Raw genomic sequence first — 26270 nt, forward strand, 5'->3', positions numbered from 1 at the left:
GCTACGCCCGGGAGCCCAGCACACAGCCCCTCCCTTTCACAAGCGGTGTCTGTGTGTGACATCATGTCTTTGGGGGCTTTATGACAGGACAACCTCTCCAGCCCTGACCAGAGTAGCTTGTCATTGCCTCGGGGTGGATGTCAATCCCCACCAGTCAGAGGAGGCGCCTTTGTAGGTGTCTCTTCGGGTCCATTCAGTGCCATCAATGCTGCTTGAGCGCCCACGATATGCCAAGCACCACACAAAGTCCTGCAGGGACACAAAGGTGCATAAGACTCACTCACATGACTCAATAATCTTGTTTTTTAAATAAAAAGCCAGAACACAACTGGACCGTTTCTAAGTGTCATCCATTTATTCAACCAATGTCTGCTGAGCTTTCAGTTTGAGCCGGGAATATGGTGAGGGTCCCAGGTGGCTCGGTGCTGAAGAATCCGCCTGCCAATACAGGAGACATAAGGAGATGCAGGTTCGACACCTGGGTCGGGAAAATCCCCTGGAGAAGGAAATGGCAACCCACTCCAGTATTCTTGCCTGGAGAATCCCATGGACAGAGAAGCCTGGTGGGCAACAGTCTATGAGATCGCAAAGAGTCAGACACGACTGAGCGACTGAGCACACAGAAAGGTAAACGTGACGGAGACTGCCCTTGGAGCTTGAAGACATCAAACAGACATCTTCTGAGTCAAGACAATAGCTTTTCCACCCTCTCCAAATTACTACAACTGTAACTAAATAATAATTACAAAACCACGCTGGTTAAAACAGAACAATACCTTAGTTCCACATATATATGAAATATTTACCATGGAACACCATATTCTCAACCACAAAACAAGCCTCTATCACTTAAAAGTTTTAAGTAATTGCAAGTATGTTCTTGGACCACATAGAATTAAATGATAAATCAGTAACAGAAAGATCCCTGAAAAATCCCCAAATATTTGGAAACTAAACAACACACTTTAAAGAATATATGTGTGGGGGCTTCCATGGTGGTCCAGTGGTTAAGACCCAGTGGTTCACACTCCCAGTGCAGATTTCCTATTCCTGACCAGAGAACTAGATCCCACGGGCCACAACTAAGACCCAGTGCAGTCAAACAAATTTAAAAATAATAACAATAAGACTTCCCTGGAGGTGCAGTGGATAAGAATCTGCCTGCCAATGCAGGGGACATGGGTTCAATCCCTGGTCTGGGAAGACTGCATATGCCATGGAGCATCCAAGTCCTCCAGTTGCAATTACTGAGCCTGCGTGCTGCAACTATAGAACCCCTCTCGCCCAGAGCCTGTACTCTGCAACAGGAGAAGCCCCTGCACCACAGTGAAGAGTAGCCCTCACTCACAGCAACTAGAGAAAGTCAAGCAAAGCACTGAAGACCTATGCAGACAAAAACAAATAAATACACATGTGCGTGTGTGTGAAATAGATAATTCCCTGGCTGTCCAGTGGTTAGAACTCTGCACTTTCACTGTTAAGGGCCCAAGTTCGATCCTTGGAAGCTTTGCAGTGCAGCCTTAAAAAAAAAAATTCACGTACATTTATAAAATAAAAAGATAAGAAAGAATGTTAAACAAAAAGAAAAGAAAAAAAAATATATATATATATCAGGGACTTCCCTGATGGTCCAGTAGTTGGAAGTCTGCCATGCAGTGCAGGGGACATGGGTTCAATTCCAGGTCGGGGAGCTAAGATCCTGAATACTGGGGAGCAACAAAGCCCACTGCCACAATTGAAGAGACTGTGCACTGCAAGGATCCCACATGCTGCAACTAGGACTCAACACAGCCAAGTAAATAAATATTTTTTAAAATATATCAAAATTTGTGGGCTGCAGCTAAAGGAGCACATAGAGGGAAATTTACAGCACTAAAATGCCCGTATTAGAAAATAATAAACGTCTGTAGAAAACAAACTTACGGTTACCAGAGGGGAAAGAGAGTGGGGGAGGGATAAATTAGGAGTTAGGGATCCATAGATATAAACTGTTATACATATAATAGATCAACAACAAGGTCCTACTGTAGAGCACAGGGAACTGTATTCACTGTCCTGTAAAAAGCGATAATGGAAAAGAATATAAAAAGGCATATGTGTACATATACATGTATAACTGAGTCACTTTGCTGGGCACAGGAAACTAAAGCAACATTGTAAACCAACTATATTTCAATAAATAATTAATTAAAAAAGAAAATAAAAAATGTCTCAAATCAATGACCTCAGTTTCTACTTTAAGAAAGTAGAAATGGAAGAGCAAACCAAAGTGAGCACAAGAAATTTTAAAGATCAGAGTGAAAAGAAATGAAACAGAAAACAGAAAAAGAGGGACTTCCTTGGTGGTCCAGTGGCTAAGCCGCTGCACTCCCAGCGCAGGGGACCCAGGTTCAATCCCTGATCAGGGGACTAGATCCCACATGCTTCAACTAAAATCAATAAAATCAGAAGATCAACAAAATGTACAATCCTCTAGATAGAACAGATCAGGAAAAAAAATAAAATGCAAATGATCAATATCAAGAATGATAAAGGTGGAGCTTACCTGGTGGCTCAGTGGTAAAGAATCCACATGCCACTGCAGGAGACACAGGTTGGATCCCTGGTCTGGGAGGATCCCACATGTCACGTAGTGATAAGCCCAGCTGAGCCTATGCTCTAGAACCTGTGCTCCAAAACAAGAGAAGTCATGTCAATGGGATGCCCACACATCACAACTAAAGAGTAGCCCCTGCTCACTGCAACTAGAGAAGAAAAAAAAAAAGCCCAAGCAGTGACGAAGACCCAGCACAATAAAAAATAACAAATAAATGAATAAAACTATTTTTAAAAAAGAATGGTAAAGGTGGCTGATGTGGAGAACATTATAAACAAGATGGTATGCCAATAAGTTTGACAATGTAGATGAAATGGACAATATTTTTAAAAGACACTGAGTACTAAAGCTCAAAAAGAAACATATAACCTGGAATAATTCTATATTTATTAAAGACAATGAATTTACTTAACTTTCCCACAAAGAAAACTTCAGGTCCACATGGCTTCACTAGTAAGTTCTACCAAACTTTGGAGGAAGAAATAATACCAATTCTACACAAACTCTTCCAGAAAAAAAGGAGGAAGTGTTTCCCATCTCATTCTCTGAATGCGGCATCAGCATTATTGGATACACCAAAACCAGACAAAGATAACACCAGAAAACTACAAAACAGCATCTCACATAAATATTGAGGCAAAATTTTTTTTGGAGGCAAATATTATTAAAATCTTATCAAATTGAAACCAGCAACATATAAAAAGATAATACATTACCCTTAGGAATGCAGGGCTGTTTCAACATTCCAAAACCAATCAATATAGTTTACCATATTAATAGACTAAAAAACAAAAATCATAAGATTATCTCAACAAATTCATAAAAAACATTTGCCAAAATGAACATCTCTTCCCGAAACAAAAAAAAATCTCCCAGCAAACTAGGAGTAGTTGGAACATTCTCAACTTGACGAAGGACATCTATGAAAAACAGAGCTACCAAATATACCTGATGGTAAAATACTGAATGTTTTCTCCTTAAATTCAGGAAAAAGGTAAGGATATCAGCCCTCTTTGCTTCTATACAACACAGTACTGGAGGTTTTAGACTGTAAACTAAGTCAAGAAAGAGAAGTTATCTTCCCTTAACCCATCAGTAAACCTACCACACTCCTGAATGGAGCAATGATGTCAGATAAGAAGCATAACACCAGACTTCCCTTCCCATGCCTCAGTTCAGTTCAGTTCAGTTGCTCAGTCGTGTCCAACTCCTTGCAACCCCATGGACTGCAGCACGCCAGGCCTCCCTTTCCATCACCAACTCCTGGAGTTTATTCAGACTCATGTCCTTTGAGTCAGTGATACCATCCAACTATCTCATCCTCTGTTGTCCCCTTATCCTCCCACCTTCAATCTTTCCCAGCATCAGGGTCTTTTCAGATGAGTCAGTTCTTCGCCTCACGTGGCCAAAGAATTGGAGTTTCAGCTTCAACAGTAGTCTTTCCAAATAATATTCAGGACCGATTTCCTGGAGAAATCGGAGACTGGTTGGGTCTCCTTGCAGTCCAAGGGACTCTCAAGAGTCCTCTAACACCACAGTTCAAAAGCATCTATTCTTCGGCACTCAGCTTTCTTTATAGTCCAACTCTCACATCCAACATGACTACAGGAAAAACCATAGCTTTGACTAGACAGCCCTTTGTTGGCAAAGTAATGTCTCTGCTTTTTAATATGCTGTCTAAGTTGGTCATAACTTTTCTTCCAAGGAGCAAGTGTCTTTTAATTTCATGGCTGCAGTCACTATCTGCAGTGATTTTGGAGCCCAAGAAGATAAAATCTGCCACTGTATCCCCATCTATTTGCCATGAAGTGATGGGACCAGATGCCATGAGTTTAGTTTTCTGAATGTTGAGCTTTAAGCCAACTTTTTCATTCTCTTCTTTCACTTTCATCAAGAGGCTCTTTTAGTTCTTTGCTTTCTGCCATAAGGGTGGTGTCATCTGCATATCTGAGGTTATTGATAATTCTCCTGGCAATCTTGATTCCAGCTTGTGTTTCATCCAGCCCAGCGTTTCTCATGATGTACTCTGCATATAAGTTAAATAAGCAGGGTGACAATATACAGCATTGACATTTTCCTTTCCCTATTTGGAACCAGTCTGTTGTTCCACGTCCAGTTCTAACTGTTGCTTCCTGACCTACATACAGATTTCTCAGGAAGCAGGTCAGGTGGTCTAGTGTTCCCATCTCTTTAGGAATTTTCCACAGTTTGCTGTGATCCAAACAGTCAAAGGCTTTGGCATAATCAATAAAGCAGAAGTAGATGTTTTTCTGGAACTCTCTTGCTTTTTCTATGATCCAACGGATGGATGTTGGTAATTTGATCTCTGGTTCCTCTGACTTTTCTAAATCCAGCTTGAACATCTGGAAGTTCACGGTTCACATAAGTGTGACTTCCCTTCCCAGGCCTAGTCTAGTCCAGAAATCAACCTAACATTTGAAACTCTTATTTATTATCATTTGTTTATCTTTTTCCTAAAGTCAAACTGTATACTTTGAGTAACTGATTTCTAGAGTCAGAACCACAATTAAAAAAATATATATATGGGGGGTACTTCCCGGGCAGTCTAGTTGTCATGACTTCACATTTCCAATGCAGAGGTGAGAGGTCAGTCCCTGGTCAAGGAACTAAGATCTCACATGCCCCACGAGAGGCCAACAACAACAACAAAAATAGAACCTCATGATTGCAGTGATTCAGCCCTTTACATATAAAATTTACAAAACTATTGGTGTTAATTTTATAAGTTATAACATTTTCTCCATTAATTTATGCGGCAAATTGCAAATGAGACAAAACTTTTCACTTGTATCCATATCATAAGCTTACTTATTGATTACACTAATGTTTTGCAAACTTGACACAGTCATTAAATAATAATCACTTCTTTCAATGAACTAAAGATTAAAAATAAAAAATAGGGACTTCCCTGGTGGTCCATTAGCTAAGACTCCGAGCTCCCAATGCAGGGCGCCCAAGTTCAATCCCTGAACAAGGAACTAGATCCCAGATGCCGCAACTAAGAGTTCACATGACACAACTAAGGATCCTGTGTACAGCAACTAAGACACAGTGCAGTCAAAGAGATAAAATAAAAAAGAAAAGAGAGAAGGAAAAGGTAACTATATTGGAAAGGAAGAAGTACAGCTACCTTTATTTTGTAGACAACATAATCATATATAAAATCCAAAAAGCTACTAGAGTTTAGCAAAGTGAAGGATATATGATCAATATATAAAAGTCAACTGCATTTGCTGTGACCCTAAAACTGCTCTAAAAATGTATTAAAATCAATTATATTTCTATATAATAGCAATGAACAATTAGAAATAGAAAATTTTAAAATGTATTATGGTGTCAAAAATATGAAATACTCTGACAAAATATATGTGGAAGATCTGTACACTAAAAACTACAAAACACTGTTAAAAGAAATTAAAGACCTAACCAAGTGAAGAGATATACCATGGTCATGAATCAGAAGATTCAAAATTATTAAAACGTGAATTCCACCCTCAAATTAATCTCAATAAAAATTTCAGCAAACTTTCTTGGTTGTTGAAATGGATATGCTATTCCTAAATTTCATATGGAAGCACCAAGGACCTAGAATTTTGAAAAAGCAAAGTTGGACAATATATTGTATAATCAATACAGTATAGGATTACTGACGTCAAGATAGATGGGACAGAATAAAGACTGGAGTAGACTCATGTACTGTTAATTGATTTCAGAAATTAATTTTTCCTTGAAGTGAAGGAAGCCTTAACTCTTGAATCACATAATTTTAAGTTAACTTAACGAGGCAAAAGTAACACAAAAGTTTCCATACGTATACATATCCTAGTAAGATTTTTAATATAAAGAACAAGAAAACATTACAATAGGGGGGAAAAAGACACAGGTTACCTAAAAAGAATGAGTCAGAAATCAGAACATCAGAATTATCACAAGAAGAACTAAATGTTAAAGCACAGTGGGATACTGTTCTATAGAGTTTTGAGGGAAAATGATTGTGACTCAAGAATTCCATGCTGAGCCAAGTCAGCTTTCAGCATCAGGACAACAGAAAGGTTCTCAGGAGCCACTAAGTCCAAGATGTCAGACTGCCACCTGTGTACACTGCTTCTGTCTCCTACCTCAAACAACAGAGGTAAAATAAAGCAAATCTTTAAATAAATTCATAATAGTTCCAGAAAGCAAAAAATAATACCCTGTTGAATCAGAAGCCATAAGGAATCTCTCAAAAGTGGAAGTCAGGCAGGATGAGGTCGACAGAGGAAACCAAAGGACAAAATACAGGCAGGAGGACATCACTGTGAGAGGTGGAGGGTCCCTGGGTGTCTGTCCATCAAAGTGACAGATCTGGGGAGCGGGAGAGAAACTTATCAGGATGATTGGTTTGGGGATTCATGTGAAGCAAAAAGATGACCAACTTCCTCTCTTTCCACCGGAGGCAAGCAGACAAGATAGATGTATCAAGCACCAGGTAAGAACAGTGACTGTAAGACTCCTTGGCCAGAGAAGTGCTGGATGGTTGGTAACACCAGCAGAAACAGGAGCCCCAGTACCCCAAACTAACCACAAAGTATACCCTGCCTAGCAATGTCTTATCCTGGCTCCACAGAGAATAATGATACTTCTCAGTAAATAAAAACATTCAAGAAGGATCCATCAGAGACTCTCAAAGACAGACCTGAACATTTGAGCAGAACTTGCCAAATACTTAAAGAAAACCAACACTAGAAAAGAGAGCCACAACACTGTACAAAGAAACAAACAAATAAAAAAAACCCTAGGTCGCAGCCGCCGGCGCCATCGCCATAGCCACGACCAGTCAGTCGCAGGGCATCCAGCGGCTGCTCCAGGCGGAGAAGCCGGCCGCCGAGAAGGTGTCCGAGGCCCGCAAGCGAAAGAACCGGAGGTTGAAGCAGGCCAAAAAAGAAGCCCAGGCTGAAATTGAACAGTACCGCCTACAGAGGGAGAAGGAGTTCAAGGCCAAGGAATCTGCGGCTCTGGGATCCCATGGCAGTTGCAGCACTGAAGTAGAGAAGGACACCCAGGAGAAGATGACCATCCTTCAGACCTACTTCCGGCAGAATAGGGATGAAGTCTTGGATAACCTCTTGGCCTTTGTCTGCGACATCCGGCCAGAAATCCATGAGAACTACCGCATAAATGGATAGAGGGAGAAAAAAAGTGCCTGTTCCGTGGATTGGCGTTTTGAATGCCTTCATGGAACATGAGGCTTCATTTAGCAAGGCTTGAGTTATATCTTATGAAAAGGCATTAAATTATTTCTGTACATTATATAGTAGGTCCCTTCACTTTTTGCAGAATCGCAAAGGTAGATTCTTTGTACAGGCTTAGAGCTTATCCAAAGAGTGTATCTTTTTACCTCATATTTCTTAGAAATTTAATGGATATATGTTGTGTGTTTTCTATGCCTTTTCACTCAAGCAGCATATTATCAACACCAACTTTTTCTCTCTTAGATAGTTTTTAAAAACCCAATTTTCTTAAGAAAGAAAGGGATTAAAATATTTTTTCCCTAAATCTTTCTTAAAAGTCAGGGTCTTTATCTATGAAAAAGTAGTAAATAGTTATTTGTGACCCACATGAAACAGCAGCCAGCCTTAAAATAGTCCTTTCCAGCCAAGGATTAGAATAATGGGTCCTAGTGTTGGACTGCTCTTAGTTTCTCTTATTCATACTTACTAGATGGTAGAGTTCACTAACTTGTTACATGTTACTACTTGGTGTACTGATATTGTACTGCTAATCACTTAAAAGTAAAGACTGTCGTGCATTTCCCTCAAAAAAAAAAAAATCCTAATGGTTAGGAAAAGAGTGAATAGAGAAAATCATAAGAAACTTTAAACATTATTAAAATTCTCAAAAAGATAAGAAAGGATGTGGCACCCCTAGAAAGTGACTTGTCTATTGGGGAAAATAAACAGCTATTGTGGAAATAAAAATAAAGCTGGTAAAATATTGGCTTCCCATTACACTTACACTTTTTGAGGACTTAAAAGTTTCAACCATGAGGGAGTGGCTCATGTTGGATTTACCCTCCCACAGTAAACAAATATAAAAGGGGACAAAATACATTCAACTACTTATAGGCATGCGTGCTCAGTTGCATTCAACTCTTTGCGACCCCATGGACTATAGCCCACTAGGCTCCTCTGTCCATGGAATTCTCCAGGCAAGGATACTGGAGTGGGTTACCATTTCCTTCTCCAGGGGCTCTTCCCGACCTAGGGATTGAACACACCTGCTGGATGACACTGGAGACTAGGCCTGGCCAAAGTGAAGAGATTTTGGTGCATGTTCCAGGCATCAGTTAAGATGCCAGAAAAGCACTGCCCTAGGAATAAGGACTACACCTACAAGTACAGGCAGAATTAAAACAGCTCCAATCAACTGGAGCCTAAATTCAAGCTTCAAAGCCTGTCAAAACAAAATTTGACATTCTTTTTTATCTTTTGTGGCTGGTTTTATTTTGGATTGGAGTATTATTGATTTATAATGTTGTATTAATTTCAGGTGTATAGCAAAGTGATTAAATTATTCATATACATACATCCTTTTTCTTGATATTCCTTTAGAGAAAAATAATCTACATAATCTACAACATATCCATGATGTCAAGCTTACAATAAAAAGTAACTAAACTTACAAAGAAACAGGAAAATTTAACTGATAATTAAGAGATAAATAGTCAGAGAAGTTGACCCAATGGTAATTTAGATATTGGAGTTACCAGATAAGGACTTTAAAAATGGCTATGATTAGTATGTTAAAGAAAATAGATGAAAAGATAGACAAAACGGATGAATAGTTAGAGTAACTCAACAGAGAATTCAAGCCTGTAAAAAAAATATCAAATAGACATTGTGGTAGGATAATCTCTAAGACAGTCCCTAATAATCTCAACCTCCTACTATTCATTTGAATGTGGCCTGGATTTATTGAATAAATTTGGTAGAAGTGAGATGTCACTTCCCAAATAAGTTTACAAAAAAAAGGACCATGGCTTCCATCTTGAATACTCACTCTCTGAACACTTACCATGGTGGGGGAAGACAGTTGCCTTTTAATAAGGCATCCTGTGGAGAGGTCCAAGTGATGAGGGACCAAGGCCTGCTGACAACCATGACGTGGGTGCCAGCTCACACTCTCTTCCCTGGCTCAGGTGAGCCCTCAATGATACCACAGTGCCAGCTGATTGATGCCACCTCCTGAGGGACCTCGAGACAGAGGCACACAAATAAGCCTCACCTGGATTCCTGGTCAACAGGAAACTGTGAGATAATAAATATTTATTGTTTTAGCTGAGAGTTTTGAGGTAATTTGTTCATAGCAATAGATAAAATAGACATTCTAGAACACAAAATACAATATCTGACATTAAGACTTCTCCATACTTACGGGTTAACAGCAGATACAGCAGAAAATAGAGTTAATGTGGGGAATAAGTACAAGATGCTTTGTGAGTAATAAATGCTCTATTCTCTGATCCCTATCCAAACGTCTTGAGTTTCTCTTAGAGTGTGAACATACACACACACACTATGTATAAAATATGCTGTGTTTCCTGTTTGGAAAACTCAGCAGTATAAAGATGTCATTTCTATTTTTTTTTTTTAGCCACACCACACGGCTGGTGGGTCCTTAGGAATTAAACCCACCAGGGATTGAACCCACACCCTTGGCTGTGAAAGAATGGAATCCTAACCACTGGATCACAAGATGTCATTTCTATATTCGATTTCAATCCGTATTCAATGCAATCTCAATCAAAATCCTGATTATATCATTTTTATTTAGTTTTTTAAGTTGTATTGAGAAATAACTGACATATATCACTGTAAAACTTAAACATATATAGCATGATGGTTTTATTTACATATACTGTGAAATAATTACCACAATAGGTTCAGTTAACATCCATCTTCTCATATAGATAAAATAAAAAATTCTCCTTGTTATGAGAACTATTAGAACTTACTTTTTAAAAATTATTTATGATGATTTTTGGCTGTGCTGGGTCTTCATTGCTGTTTGCAGGCTTCCTCTAGTTGCAGTGAGCAGGGGCTACTCTCCAGCTGTACTGCTTGGGTTTTTCATTGTGGTGGCTTCTCTTGTTGGGCACAGGCTCTAGGTGTGCAGGCTTCAGTAGTTGCAGCACGTAAGACTCAGTAGCTGTGGCTAGTAGGCCCTAGAGTCAGGCTAGTAGTTGGGGTCCATGGGCTGAGTTGCTCCTTAGCATACATGTGGCATCTTCCTGCACCAGGGATCAATCCCACATCCCCTGCATTGGCAAATGGATTATTTACCACTGGACCACCAGGGAAGTCCTGATTATTATAGCTTTTGACTGAATTTTGGTAAAGGTACAAAAGCAACTCAGTGGAGAAAAGCTGGGTTTTCCACAAATGGTTCTGGAGTAATTGGACATCCATCAGCAAAAACAAAACAAAAATCCCTCAATCTAAGTTAATGCCCCATATGAAAATTAACTCAAAGTGAACCATGTACTTAAATGTAAAACATAAAACTCTTAGGAAAACATTCAAAGAAAATCTACTGAAACTACAGGTAGGGTTCTTTGATTTGACACCAAAAACACAATCCATAAAAGGAAAAAAAAATTGGCTTTCATCAAAATTAAACATTCCTGTTCTGTGAAAGATCCTGCTGAAAAGATAGAAAATCAAGCTACAGTGTGGGAGAAAATATTTGCAAACCATGTATCTGACAAAGGACTAGCACCTAGAACACAGAACTTTCAAAACTCAACAAGTAAACAGTCTGATTAGAATACTGTCACAGACTTCCCTGGTGGTCCAGTAGTTGAGAATACGCCTTGCAATGCAGATGATGCAGGTTTGATCCCTGGTTGGGGAACTAAGATCCCACATGCCATTAAGCAGCTAAGCCTGAGAGTAGCAACTACTAAAGCTGTCTTGTTCTGGAGCCCACAAGTCACTACTGAGCTGCGACGCCACAACTAGACAGTCTGTGTGTTGCAAAAAAAGATCCTGCGAGACACAGTGAAGACCTAAAAAAATAAATAAACAAAAAAATTTTTTTTTCAATTGGGGAAAAAGACATGAAAATCCATTTCACTGGAGAGAACATAAGATGGGAAATAAGAACACAAGATGGGAAATAAGCATGTGAAAGGATGCTTATCACTAGCCATAATGTAAATTAAAGCAATAATGAGATATCCCTACACATCTATCAAATGGCAAAAATTAAAAAGTTGCTGCACCAAAAGTAGAACAGGAACTGGGCCACTCATATATTGCTAAATGGAATGCAAAATGGTACAGTTGCTCTGGAAAACAATTTAGTAGTTTCCTACACAACTAAATATTCAACATATACATGACTCAACAATTGCATTCCAGGGCATTTATACTAGAGAAATGAAGTCTTGCATTAACACAAAGCTGTACACAAGTATGTACAGTTTTATTTATAATAGCCCCAAACTGGAAACAACCCAGATGCCCTTTAAGGGTGAATGATTAACTTGTGATAAATCCATACCATGGAATACTACTCAGAAAAAAAAAAAAGGGAATAAACTACTGATACACAAAGCAAGCTGGATAAATCTCAAGGGAATTATGTTGAGAGAAAGCAAAACAAAACTAAATCCTATCTAAAAGGTTACATATTGTATGATTTCATTTATATAATATTCTAGAAATTAACAAAATTATCAAAGTGGAGTCCCATGATTAGGGAGGGGATAAGTAAGGAGAAGGCTTCCCAGGGGGTTCAGTGGTAAAGAATCCCCCTGTCAATACAGGAGACATGGGTTCTATCACTGACTTGTGAAGATCCCCTGGAGAAAGAAATGGCAACCCACTCCAGTATTCTTGCCTAGGAAACCCCATGAACAGAGGAGCCTGGTGGGCTACAGTCTGTGGGGCCACAAAAAAGTTGGACATGACAGCAGCTGAACAACAGAGAAGGGTAGCACGAGGGATCCTTGTGGTGAGGAAAATGTTCTGTATCTTGATTATATCAGTGTCAGTATCCTTGTGATATGGTACTATTGTTTTATAATATGCAATATGTTACCATTGGGAAAAACCGAGTAAAATGTGCATCTGACCTTTCTCTGTTATTTCTATACATATGAATCTATAATTATCATACAAATTTAATTTAAAATGTGCAGTATGGGACTTCCCTGGTGGTCCAGTTGTTAAGAATCTTCCTGCCAATGCAGAGGACATGGGATCAATCCCTGGTCTGGAAAGACTCCACATGTCTTGGAGCAGCTAAGCCCATGAGTGTGCTACAGCTACTGAACCTCTGCTATCTAGGGCCCATAAGGAGCAACTACTGAAGCCCACACACCCTAGAGCCTGTGCTCAGCAACGAGAAGCCAAAACAATGAAAAAATTGCACACTACAACTGGAGAGTAGTCCCTGCTCGCTACAATTAGAAAAAAGTCCATGGAGCAACGAAGCCCCAACACAGCCAAAAATAAAATGTGTAGAATATAACACAGTGCATGCTAGAAAATTATAAAAGCTGCTTTCTTGTCCCTATAGAGGCCAGAAAAATAATGGAGGCCAGAAAGAAAAGGGTCTAAGGCAATGTGTGGCTGTGTATCTCAGCCCTCATGAATCAGTTCCTGATACCTCCCCTTGTTTTTGCTTTCATCTTGGGACCCCATGACCTCATATACCACTGGAAACCAAAGGACCCTCTGCTTGAATCTCTGATTGTAAGGTGGTCTCTGGAAGAAGGACGCAACCATCTTAGACGAGCTTCAAATCAAGGCCAAGAGGTGAGAGGAGGTGAGAGGAGGGTGAGAGGAGGGATGGAGTAGAAGAAAAACATCAGGCCCAGGTAAAAAAATTCTGGGATCTAGTTCTCACTCCACTACCAACAGCACAAGTCTCTCACATGCTGAAGTCTTCAATTCAACCCAATTTAACATTCACTGGGCACCAACGACAGTGGCAAGAGGGGGGACAGAAAAGCAGTTATTCCTTAACCTGTATCAATATCCCCCACCAAAAAAATGTATTCTAGTGGGTGAGAAATGGTATCTTCTTATGGTTTTGATTTGCCTTTCAGTCAGTTCAGTTCAGTCACTCAGTCACGTCCAATTCTTTGCCATCTCATGGACTGCAGCATGCCAGGCCTCCCCGTCATCACCAACTCCCGGAGTATACTCAAACTCATGCCCATTGAGTTGGTGATGCCATCCAACCATCTCATCCTCTGTCATCTCTTTCTCCTCCTGCCATCAATCTTTCCCAGCATCTGGGTCTTTACAAATGAGCTAGCTCTTCGTATCAGGTGGCCAAAGTATCGGAGTTTCAGCTTCAGCATCAGTCCTTCCAATGAATATTCAGTACTGATCTTCTTTAGGATGGACTGGTTGGATCTCCTTGCAGTCCAAGGGACTCTCAAGAGTCTTCTCCAACACCACAGTTCAAAAGCATCTATTCTTCGGCGCTCAGCTTTCTTTATAGTCCAACTCTCACATCCATACATGACTACTGGAAAAACCAGAGCTTTGACTAGACGGACCTTTGTTGGCAAAGTAATGTCTCTGCTTTTTTAATATGCATTTACATATGACTAATAATGTTGAGTGTATTTCATGTATTACTGCTCATTTGTATAACTTCTTGGGAGAAACAGCTACTCAAAGCCTTTGCCCATTAAAAAAAAAAAAAAGACTTTTTAAAGAGCAGTTTTAGGTTCACAGAAAGACTGATTGGAGTACAGTTTCCATATACCCCTTGCCATGCCCACTCTCCAGCTTCCCTCACTATCAACCTCCCCCATCAGAGTGGTACAACTTGTTAAAATGGAAGAACCTATATTGACACATCATTGCCATTCAAAGTCCATAGTTTACATTAGGGTTCAATCTGTGGATGTGGACAAATATATAATGACATGTATTCACCATTACAGTATCATTCAGAATGGGTTCACTGCCCTAAAATCTCTCTGTACTGCACTTATTCCTCTCTCCCTCCACCCTAGTCCCTGACAATGATCTTTTGCCTCCATGGTTTTGCCTTTTTCCAGTGTGTCATATAGCTAGAGTCATAAAGGTAGCCTTTTCAGATTGACTTCTTGCACTTAGTAATATCCATTAAAGTTTCCTCCACATCTTCTCATGGCTCATTTCTTTCTACTGCTCCAGAATATTCCATTGTCTGAATGTATCACAGTTTATTTATTCATTCACCTCCTGGAGGACTTCTTTGTGGCTTCCAAGTTTTGACAAGTATAAATAAAGCTGGTATAAATATCCATGTGCAGGTTTTTGTGTGGACATAATTTTTCAGCTCATTTGGGTAAATACAAAGGTGTGTGATTACTGACCTGTATAGTAAAAGTATGCTAGTTTTTTGTGTTTTGGCCATGCCTCGTGGCACGTGGGAACTTAAAGTTTCCCAACCAGGGATCAAATCTGAGCCCTGTGAAGTGAAGGACTGAAGTCTTAACCACTGGACCACCGGCAAGTCCAGAGTATGCTAGTTTTGTAAGAAACTGCCAAGCTGTTTCCTACACTGGCTGTATTCTCACCAACAATGCGAGTTCCTGCAGCTCCGCATTCTCATTAGCATTTGGTGGTGTCACCTTTGCCTATTTTCAAATAGGGCCTTTTAAAAAATTGAGTTTTATCTTAGACAGATATCTTAGATAGATATATCTTAGACAGAAGTCCCTTATGGAACAGATGATTTGCAAATATTCTCCCTCTAGTTGTGAGCTGTTTTAGAGACTTTTTTTCCCCACAGACTTTATTTATTTCTGACTGCATTGGGTCTTCATTGCTGCATGTGAGCTTTCCTCCCGTTGTGGTACATGGGCTTCTCATAGCACCGGCTTCTCTTGCAGCAGAGCACAGGCTCTAGCCACACAGGCTTTAGTAGTTGTGGCTTGCAGGTGCTAGGGCACAGTGGCTTAGATGCCTAGAAAGAAAAGTGAAAGTCGCTCAGTCGTGTCTGACTCTTTGCGACCTCATGGACTATACAGTCCATGGAATTCTTCAGGCCAGAATACTGGAGCGGGTGGCCGTTTCCTTCTCCAGGGCATCTTCCCAACCCAGGGATCGAACCCAGGTCTCCTGCATTGCAGGTGGATTCTTTACCAGCTGAGCCACAAGGGAAGCCCCAGATGCCTGGAGGGATCAAATCCATTTGCAAGCAGATTCTTAACCACTGGGCCACCACCAAAGTCCAGACCTTACTTTTTTTTCAATGGATAAGAATATTAAACACTAAATTCATGATAGTGGTTACTCCTAGAGGTCAGCTAGGTCTGGGTCAGCTACCTGGGTCTCAATCCAATATTGTCAAGTAACTTGGCCACTGTGTTTCAATTTTCTCATCTGTAAAGTGGGTATAACAGCATTATCTCACAGGTGTGTCAGGAAGCTTCAACAAGTTAATGTGCCTGAAAAATGTAACACAGTGGTTAATAGGAGCATCTTACACTTTAAATGCAAGCTCTGGGAGTTGGTGATGGACAGGGAGGCCTGGCCTGCTGCAGTCCATGGGGTGGCAAAGAGTTGGACATGACTGAGCAACTGAACTCAACACTTTACATAAGTCTTAACTGTACTACAACTTTTTGAGGCGGGTACTAAAGTTCAAAAGTTCCCATTCTGGTATCCCTTATAACTTACACATGTTACGTGCTTTCTTTAAATGCACGACTCATATAAATGTACATTAAAAAAATAACACAAGGGGAAAATCCAATTTTTTACCCTTTAAAATGGGAAAGACTGGGATAGATGCAAGTCCATCCCCTATGGTGGCTGAGGTCTCAAAGCTAAGTTCAGCCCTGACTTCTCCTTCCCTAACACTCATAAGGTGTTCCTCAACTGCATTTTCAGAAGAGACAGTCAGTCTGGGGCGGAACCTAAAATGGCAAGTGACCTATCCTGCACCATCTCAGCTTCCTCACCTGTAACATGGGGGTGCTAACAGAACCTACCTGATCTAAGAGATGAAGAAAGACTAACAATATCTACCCACCGCCTGACATGTTGTTAGTTAGCTGTTATTTTTCCTTTTACCCTTCCAGGCTTCCCCCACTGACGTTCAGAGATAGACAGCCTCAGTAGAGAAATGTCAGGAAAGGGGCTTCCCCAGCAGTCTAGCGGTTAAGACTCTAAGCTTCCACTACAGGGGCCATGGGTTCAATCCTTGGTAGGGGAACTGAGACCCCACATGCCACGCAGGCGTGGCTGAAAACTAAATAAATAAAAGAAAAACACCAGGAAAAAGAAAGGTACCCAGAATGGACGACCTAAGTTTCCTTCCAGGTCCAAAATTCTGGGTTGTTTTCACAGTTGGGGATGAAAACGTCCCCGTCTAAAATGGGAACAGATGATATAAACTACCTCCCTGGGCTGTGGAGAAGCGCAGAGAAACTCAAGGCCAGGGGAGCGCGTGCACATCTATACCGAGCTTCGAAAGAGTTGGTTTAAAGGTGGGGAAAAACAGTTGCAGAAAATCTGCAGAGGGGCCAGGCCGACGACACAGCAGCCCAGGCGCCATTATCCACCTCAGGAGGGCCCGTGACCCGAGCGCGGGGAGCTGATACAGAAGCTCCAAGAAGTGCGCGCCGCTGAACGTTACCACACCAGCGGCCGGGGCGGCTCGCGGGCGTGATGCAGTGGACGCCAGTCAGCAGCCAGGGGGCCAGCTCGCGGCACTGCCGCCAGTCTGGGCCTGAGCGCCCCCTGTCAGCGCGGTCGGGCGACAGTTAGGACGCCCAACGGTCGACCTTACGATTACGCAGGTGAGCATGCGCAGCCTACACCTGCCTATCTCCTCCCAGAGAGTGGCTTCTCAGCCAATCAGAGAGCCCCGTAGCCGTTCTCCCGCCCAGCAGTGGCATTTCGGGGCGGGACTTTAAGTTCTAGCCAATGAGAAAAAAGACTCGTCCCTCGGCCGCACTTACAGGTCGAAACGGAGGTGGAGTTGGGAAGTGATTTTCTCAGCAAGATGGCGGCGAGCGGACTCCGCCAAGCTGCTGTAGCGGCTAGCACCTCGGTGAAGCCCATTTTCAGTCGGGATATGAACGAGGCCAAGCGGAGGGTGCGCGAGCTCTACCGAGCCTGGTATCGGGAGGTGCCGAACACTGGTGAGAGGCAGCGGCTCACGCGGGGTCCGGGAGGCAGCCGCCCAAGGTCGCAGCCGTCCCGGCCTCCCGTTTCTGCCGGGCCGAGCTGAGGTCACCAACTTGAGCAGAGGTGATTCCGAGCGCTTCAGGCGAGTAGGGTCACACGAGCCTTGGTGGACCTGACCTGGCGGCGGCTCGGGGGTCAGACCAGCCGTGCTGTGCGTCGGAGCCGCGCTTCTAGGCGCCCTCGCTGTTTGGCCCCCTAATTCTTCCTGAACCCTTGGGAGGGAGAGCCGGGACTGTCAGTGACACACTTCGTTTTGTAGATGAAGTATTCGAGGCACTTAGAGTCGAAGTGATCTGTGCAAGGCCGAGGGCCCGCCCCTGGTGGATCTGGAACCCAACTCGAGTTCCTGAATGTATTTACAGACTCTTCATTAGGTTATATAGGTAAGGGGTTGTGGGGTTTCAGCGATCACCTGGTTCCCACATCCACCGCAGAGAAGCAACCGCAGAGAAGCAGTACCGGAGAAGGGAAGTGTTTCCCAAGGTCATCCAGTAAGACGGTGGTGCCTTTTCCAGTCCCTCCGGGTGAGGTGGCCTCCTTCTGCAGTCTCCCAGATCTTTTTACCTAGCTCCACAGGCCCCTAATATTCCATAGGAACTCCTTTCCCTGCCCCCACCAGAACCGCTGTCTTCATTTAGATGTCAGAGAGCCAGTCTGACCTCCTGAAGGATTAAAACATAAGTTCCCTGGGTTCAGAGAGATTTTGTCTTGGCATCTCCATCAGTGCTGTTGCCCAGTGTCCCTGACCAAAGAAAAGTTGGGCAAACTGTCAAGGGCAGTACAAATATCAGGCACTGTTGATATTTTGTAATTGTCTAATCTGACTTAGTGTCTTTTAGGGCTTCCCTGCTAGCTCTGTCGGTAAAGAATCTGCCTGCAATGCTGGAGACCAGGGTTCGATCCCTGGGTTGGAAAGATCCCCTGGAGAAGTGTGTTTTAATGGAGGCCACCACTGGTGGTCTGAGAGGAGTTGCGTTTTTAAGTGACCTGAGCACCATAGCTCTCAGGGCTGCCACTTCCATACCTGTGTGTGAGAAGCAGTAGAATGTAGTTATGTGGACTTGCCTCCAAACCCTGGCCCTTACTAGCTGTGTTACCATGAGCAAGCTATTTCATCTCACTATGCCTCAGTTTCCTCATCTGTAGAATGATAATAATAGTGCCTTCAGAGAGTTGCTCTATTAAATAAGTTTATGCATCTAAAGTACTTGGCATAGGGTCTGACATTTAGACACTCATTAAATGCTGCTCCTCTTGCTGCTTGTTATTGTTACTGTTATTTATAGGGCTTACTGTCCATGCAGAACCCAGCTCTTTACTGTATGAGAGCTGTGTCTGCTCCCCAGTGTCACTGCCCTCAGGTTGACTTTTTAAGAGGTTATCAAGGATCAGAATTTAAACTTGAAACCCAGAGGATACAAGGAAGGGAGAAACGAGTGATCCCTGGGGACTACAAATTCACAGACGTCCAGGGAACAGATGGATAAGTGTAGGGCAGTGATAGTAGCTAGTGTGTGAGGTGGTGTGTGTATTCAAATGCAGATGTTTAAAAATAGGTTTGCCTGGCAGAACACTTCGTGGGTGCCCAAGAATGTTTTCTTGTTGCAGGGAGGACAGGAGGTGGGGGACAGGACCCAGATGACAGGAAGAGTACTTTGCAAAGGGTAAAACATCAATGGCTGAGCTGAGGCTAGAACCCAGATATTGAGTTAATTCAGAACCAACACCCTCCAAGACTGTCCCTCAAATAGTGTGAGAAGATAAGCCCAGAGTCAGGAGGGTCCTGAGAAGAGGAGGAGAAACCAGGGGATTACAGGAGCCTGTAGAGCAGGGGAGATTCCAGGTAGGGGGAGCTCCAGGGGGTGCAACACCTTTGTGGGGAGGATCAGTGATCTGTAGCTTGTTTGCTCAGGCCTGTGTACACCCGTGTCATGATATCCATCACAGGATTTCAGCTGAGGATCCAAACTAAGGATTGGGAATAAGTAAAAGTATTGATAATAACTAACATTCATTCATATCTAACATTCATCATTGTAATTATCATGTTTGGTTCAGTCACTTAGTCGTGTTCAACTCTTTGCAATCCCATGGACTGCAGCACGCCAGGCCTCCCTTTCCATCACCAACTCCCAGAGCTTACTCAAACTCATGTCCATTGAGTCAGTGATGCCATCCAACCATCTCATCCTCTGTCATCCCCTTCTCCTCCTGCCTTCATCTTTCCCAGCATCAGGGTCTTTTCAGATGAGTCAGTTCTTTGCATCAGGTGGCCAAAGTACTGGAGTTTCAGCTTCAGCATCAGTCCTTCCAATGAATATTCAGGACTTATTTCCTTTAAGATAGACTGGTTGGATCTCTTTGCAGTCCAAGGGACATTCAAGAGTCCTCTAACACCACAGTTCAAAAGCATCTATTCTTCGGCACTCAGCTTTCTTTATAGTCCAACTCTCACATCCATACATGACTACTGGAAAAACCAGAGCTTTGACTAGACGGACCTTTGTTGGCAAAGTAATGTCTCTGCTTTTTAATATGCCATCTAGGTTGATCATAGCTTTCCTTCCAAGGAGCAAGCATCTTAATTTCATGGCTGCAGTCACTACCTGCAGTGATTTTGGAGCCAAAAAAATAAAGTCTGTCACTGTTTCCATTGTTTCCCCATCTATTTGCCATGAAGTGATGGGACCAGATGTCATGATCTTAGTTTTCTGAATGTTGAGTTTTAAGCCAGCTTTTTTACACTCCTCTTTCACTTTCATCAAGAGGCTGTTAGGTTCTTCTTCACTTTCTGCCATAAAGGTAGTGTCATCTGCATATCTGAGGTTATTGATATTTCTCCCTGCAATCTTGATTCCAGCTTGTGCTTCATGTGTAGTTGCCTCTTGTGTTGTTGGAAGAGAGTGTTTGCTATGGCCAGTGCATTCTCTTGACAAAACTCTGTTAGTCTTTGCCCTGCTTCATTTTGTACTCCCAAGGCCAAACTTGCCTGTGGTGTTAGTTCTAGAAGGGCTTGTGGGTCTTCACAGAACCGTTCAACGTCAGCTTCTTTGGCATTAGTGGTTGGGACATAGACTTGGATTACTGTGGTATTGAATGGTTTGCCTTAGAAATGAACCAAGATCATGCTGTCGTTTTTGAGATTGCACAATTGCATAATAATTATTATGTTAGTAATTAGCAATACTATACTTTTACTTATTCCCAATCCTAGTTCAGATCCTCAGCTGAAATCCCCAGTGATGGATATCGTGACGCCAGTGTACACACTTGCCTGAGCAACATTCATTGGGGCTTCCCAGGTGGCTCAGTGGTAAAGAATCCACCTACCAATGCAAGGAGATGCAGGAAACCCGGGTTCAATCCCTGGGCTGGAAAGATACCTTGGAAGAGGAAATGGCAGCTCACTCCAGTATTTTTGCTCGGGGAATTCCGTGGACAGAGGATCCTGGTGGGCTGCAGTCTGTGGGGCTGCAGAGATTCGGACACGACTGAGTAACGGAACACACACACAGCATTCATTGAAACACAAACATGTGGCCCAGCACTGTGCCAAATGCCTCACTGTGGTGTGGGTTCTGGTTGTTTCCCTGTCTTACAGATGAGAAAACTGAGGCACATAAGCTTGTCTCACATCACACCATCAGACCCTGATTGTCTGCTCAGCTCCTGCTGTAGTTTTCCCTGAATCTCACAGGGCCCAGTTATGCTGGACACTTGGAACAGACTGCCATTTGCCTGGGTGGTTGCCTCTGCATGGAAGCACAGAACAAAAACCTCCCCAGATTCCCTCCTTTGAAAAAAATAATACATGCTGCTTGCTGGTTACAGTGTGACAGAAGACTTTCTATAGAAACTATTCATTTAGTTTCCATTTTACTGGGTACTTCTTGTACTACAGGGTCAGTACCAGATGCCTAGAGAGATAGAAAAGTGATTAAAACACAACCCTGCCTTCAAGAGTCTTATGGTCTACTCAGGAAAATAGGCATATAACCAGATAATTAAAACCCCAAACATAATAGAGGTATGGGAAATAAGTGCTGAAATTTGTAACAGTTAACATCTGTATCAGTGCTTTACTGTTAATAAGATGTTGTCACTTGATTTTTACCACATTCCTGTAAAGGAGTTAGGTCAGAGGTTATTTTCCCTCCTATGTTTTAGATGAGGAAGCAGACTGAGGAGTTGTACCCCAGCCAAGGTCATAGTTCATGATGGTGTGGAGACCTTACCCAGCTCATTTGACCCCAGATCCCATGCTCTTTTTCATCACACCATGCTACCTTCCCATCTAATGATCTCCTGGCACTTGGTATAAATGCTCCCAAAATGAATTGGAGCAAATGACTGAGAACCGTACCAGTGTCATCCTTCCGCATGTGTCGAGCCTTCCTGACTCAGAAAAGCCTTAACAGTAGCTTGAGGAAAACACACACCGTGGAAGTCACCTTCATCCAGAAGGGGCACTTTCATATCTTCCTTTTGAGCCTCGCAGATGCTTTTAAAATTGAAATTAAAATATTCAGGATTCAAAGAGTAAGCCAGGAATCTGTGAGCTGAGAAGGAACAGTTGGAATTGGTTTATACCAGGGCTTCTCGACAGCAACATCTGTGCTGGATAGTTCCTTGTTGTGGAGACTGCCCTGTGCCTTGTAGGATGTTTAACAACATGCCTGTCCTCCACCCAGTGATGCCATTAGCACTCTTCCCCCTCCCTCTGACCGTCAAAAATGCCTGCAGACGTTGCCAAGTGTTGTGGCGGGCAGAATCATCACAGGTTTGACGACCACCGATTTAGACCAAAGAACAGTTCGGCAGACTGTTGCTTAGCTGTTCCTGATTGCCTTCCCTCAGCCTGTCTCAAGGGTGAAGGGGTGTGTTCAGGGGGGTGGGATAGGAGGAGGACAGCTGGGACAAAGCTATAGAATTTGTCTCTTTAGAAACAAGGATTCTTAACCTGACAGGAGGGACTTTCAGGGATCTTTGAACAACATTGTAAGCAAAACTTTGCCTTTGTGCCTGTGAACATTTTCCTGAGAAGATTCATACGCCCAGTGCACTGGTGTGTGGTTCGGGAGACCTTGGGGAATGGGAGTCAGGTGGACACCAGCTCCGCTCGTGTGCATAGAGGTACCTTGGTTTTTTCTCCTGAGGTTGGACCGAATTCTAGTATGAAAATGTAGGAAAGGTAAGCACTGATACCAGGGGGACGATTCCTCATACTCCTTTCCTTAATTGTAAATTAAAGAACCAACAGCCTGGATTCTTGGCCTCTGTTTGCCAGGGATCAGTTGTCTGACTTCAGGCAAGTCCCCACAGTGCTCTAGTGGTAAGATTCCAACGTTCAGGATCCATGTTGGTTTGCAATAATTTGTGTCTCTGTCTTATTGTCTCTCTGTTGGCTCTTTTCTAAAATTCCTGATGTGATACTGGGGTGTGTTTTTGGCTGTGCTGGGTCTTTGTGGCCGCTCAGACGTTCTCTGGTTGCCGTGAGAGGGCTGAGCTGCTCTTCGTCGTGGTGCCCGGGCTTCTCTTAGCCCAGAAGCTCGGGCTCTCGGCGCGTGGGCTCAGTAGTCGTGGCGCAAGGGCTTAGTTGCCCCCGTGTGTGGGATCTCCCCGAAGCAGGGATCAAACCTGTGTCCCCTTCATTGGCAGGCGGATTCTCAACCACTGGACCACCAGGAAAGCCCCTGCCATTTTCAGTGCCGTGAATACTGCCCCCACGGTTGATTTTAGACTCTCAGTGAAGTTGCTGACGGCACATTTGGGAAGAGCTGTGTATAATTGGCTCATCATGGCAGGCTGCTCCAGCACTCCACTGGAGACAAGTTCTTTAACACTTTCCTGTAAAGCTGGGGTGCAGTTTCTCCTGTTAGATTCTGCTGTTGCTTATTCTTTGGTTGAGTCAGCCTAGCATGCTCTTTCCCTCAGCAGAGCTTTATTTTTCTATTGCTGTCACTAAGCTACCTGTATAATTAAAGATTCACGCTTTGTTGCTGGTTAATTCAGTCATGAGATGGCCCTCGTGGTTTTCAGAGCTGGCTGTGATAGCTCCATAGACTAGAGTGGACCTGTCACAGGAATGGCCATACCGCAGGGTATTCTCACCAATGAGCCCACTGGTCTCCTCAACCACAGTGCTCATTCTAGCCTATGAGCCTGGTTATGCTTTCTGCTTAGCCTCATGTGCCCCTTTCTTCCCTCCGTATCCCATCTACCTACCATACAAGACTCCGTTCATGTCCTTGTCATCAGCAAATCCACTGAAGGGTAACTGCCAGAGATGAGAATGAAATGACTGAAACCTAATTTTCAAAGACATACGTATGTTTTGTCGAACTCCCAGGTCACTGTCTGTCCCACTGTTTTAGCACTTAATCAGGGATTACTGAATATTGTGATTTTTGCAGTGTTTGCACTGGTGGATTTAAGACCTAGAAAGCAGGAGCTGTTAGATCTTAAATTTCCCTCTCCTTCCCCCTGGTAAACCTAATATGGTAGTAACTGCCTGCTGGATTGACACCTTTCCCTATCTGCACACTCAGCAGCCTCCCTCAGCTCTTAAGTTTGCATGGTACACAAACCTATACCGTATCGTTGTACGTTAATGTCAGCCCTGCATCTCTTGCCAGTTGTTCTGTGTAACAATAATGCTGACATTTATTGAGAGCTTATTCCATGCCAGGCACTGGCCTAAGCATCTTTCCTTCTCTCATAGAATCCTCACAGCAGCTCTGGAGTTAGTATGTGTTGCTCTCCTCCTCATTTCACCAGTAAATAAATACCCTCAGGCATAGAGAAGTTTAACGTATACAGAATCATATAGCTGATAGACGACAAAGCTGGGATTTGAACCCAGGTTATTCGTACTCTTGAGCTGTGCTGTGCTGCCTCTTCAAATGCAGTGGGCTTGTTTCCCCAAACAAAATGTAAGCTCTTGAGACAGTACCACATCTCAAGCTTCTTCACATCCTCAAGTACCGAGCTTAGGCTCTGGCTAATATTTGGTGAATGGAGTGAATGGGCAACCTATGTATTAAGTGAGTAGACATTGACTCAATTTTTAAAAAACACATTTTAACCATCTCTACCCTGAATCATGTTTTCTCTCTAGTGCATTTATTCCAGCTAGACATCTCTGTGAAACAGGGACGGGATAAAGTCCGGGAAATGTTTAAGAAGAATGCGCACGTGACAGACCCCAGGGTGGTTGATCTTCTGGTAATTAAGGTAACTGACTCTCCCTGACTGATTTAAAAGAGAAGCCAACTTGTCCAGAGCTTTCCAGATGAATATTTTATCACCCAAATTTAAAAGCAACAACTGGGTCAGCAACTGTTATCTATAGTGTTTCAAAGGAACAATTGATTGGAGGTTCTCACCTGGTTAAATAGATTATAAGATTATTCAAGGGAAAATTCACTGGGGCTTGCATTTTAAAACTAAAAAAAGAAAGAGGGAAGTTTGAATTCTTCTTGAACCTCATCCATGCAAGTTACCACTTCACCACGTTGCCAGTTTACAGCCAGAAGAGCAGGCCAGTTGGCTGAGTGAGTGGAGTCAGATCCTGGGCTTGATTGTGTCTCTCTGGTCTGTCTCACTAGCATCAGTGGCAACTTCAGCACGGGCCAGTAAGTAACGTGGAAAGAATGGTACATGTTAAGCCAGTCAGGTTAGGCAGTCATGGGGCAGAGGCCTGGTGACCAAAAGTTATCCCCTTGGAACCAGTCAGCCAGAGGGTTAAAAATATATATATTTGACAGGCCTCAGAGATTATTTAGTCCACCACCTCATTTTCCAGATGCAGAAACTATGGTCTGGACAGGCGATATTACTTGCCCAAGGTCACTCAACAAGTCAGTGCAAGAGATGATCTAACTTTGGCCTTCAGTGTTGTATTACTTCCACCCAGCCACCCTTGACTGAGCCCTGTCTCCTCACTTGTACAGGGAAAGATGGAGCTGGAAGAAACTATTAAAGTGTGGAAGCAGCGGACACATGTTATGCGATTTTTCCATGAAACAGAAGCACCAAGGCCAAAGGATTTCCTGTCCAAGTTCTATGTTGGGCACGACCCGTGAAATCACTCAATGGAAAAGGTGCATGTTGATATTTAAATATTTTAAAGCAAAAATAAACTCAACATATGATGGTCATTTCAAGATACTCCATTGGTTCCCCAGTGGGAAGCTCTACTTCTGTAGTCTCTCACTTTTTGTCTGAACAAGTTGGGTCCGGTATACACACCACCTGTTCTTTCCCTTTTCCTGAAGTGTGGTGTTTCCAGTAAATTAGATTCTCTTTTCTCCGAGCCTTGCATGTCGGTAAACAGAAGGAAGAGGCCATCTGCTCAGAAACTGTCATTCTGGGTTATGGTGCTAGATGGCTTCGTTAACTTCGCTGTTTCTACAGCCACCAGGAGTGGATAGCTTGGTATAATGGCACAGATTATCCAAAATTAA

At 42.8% G+C, this 26270-nt stretch overlaps 2 protein-coding genes across 2 annotated transcripts; both read left to right on the forward strand.

Moving 5' to 3' along the window:
* The first annotated feature begins 3037 nt into the window (after positions 1–3037).
* LOC122679922 (V-type proton ATPase subunit G 1-like) lies at positions 3038–8007 on the forward strand. Its single transcript, XM_043880784.1, has 2 exons — positions 3038–3049; positions 7396–8007. The coding sequence occupies exons 1-2, from the start codon at positions 3038–3040 to the stop codon at positions 7780–7782; spliced, it is 399 nt and encodes a 132-aa protein (XP_043736719.1). The 3' UTR covers positions 7783–8007.
* Positions 8008–17546: 9539 nt separating this feature from the next.
* NDUFA6 (NADH:ubiquinone oxidoreductase subunit A6) lies at positions 17547–25964 on the forward strand. Its single transcript, XM_043881266.1, has 3 exons — positions 17547–17759; positions 24923–25038; positions 25758–25964. The coding sequence occupies exons 1-3, from the start codon at positions 17621–17623 to the stop codon at positions 25887–25889; spliced, it is 387 nt and encodes a 128-aa protein (XP_043737201.1). The 5' UTR covers positions 17547–17620; the 3' UTR covers positions 25890–25964.
* Positions 25965–26270: the final 306 nt, after the last annotated feature.

Source organism: Cervus elaphus, chromosome 22 (genome assembly GCF_910594005.1).
Source record: "Cervus elaphus chromosome 22, mCerEla1.1, whole genome shotgun sequence".
In the NCBI taxonomy this organism is placed as follows: Eukaryota; Metazoa; Chordata; class Mammalia; order Artiodactyla; family Cervidae; genus Cervus; species Cervus elaphus.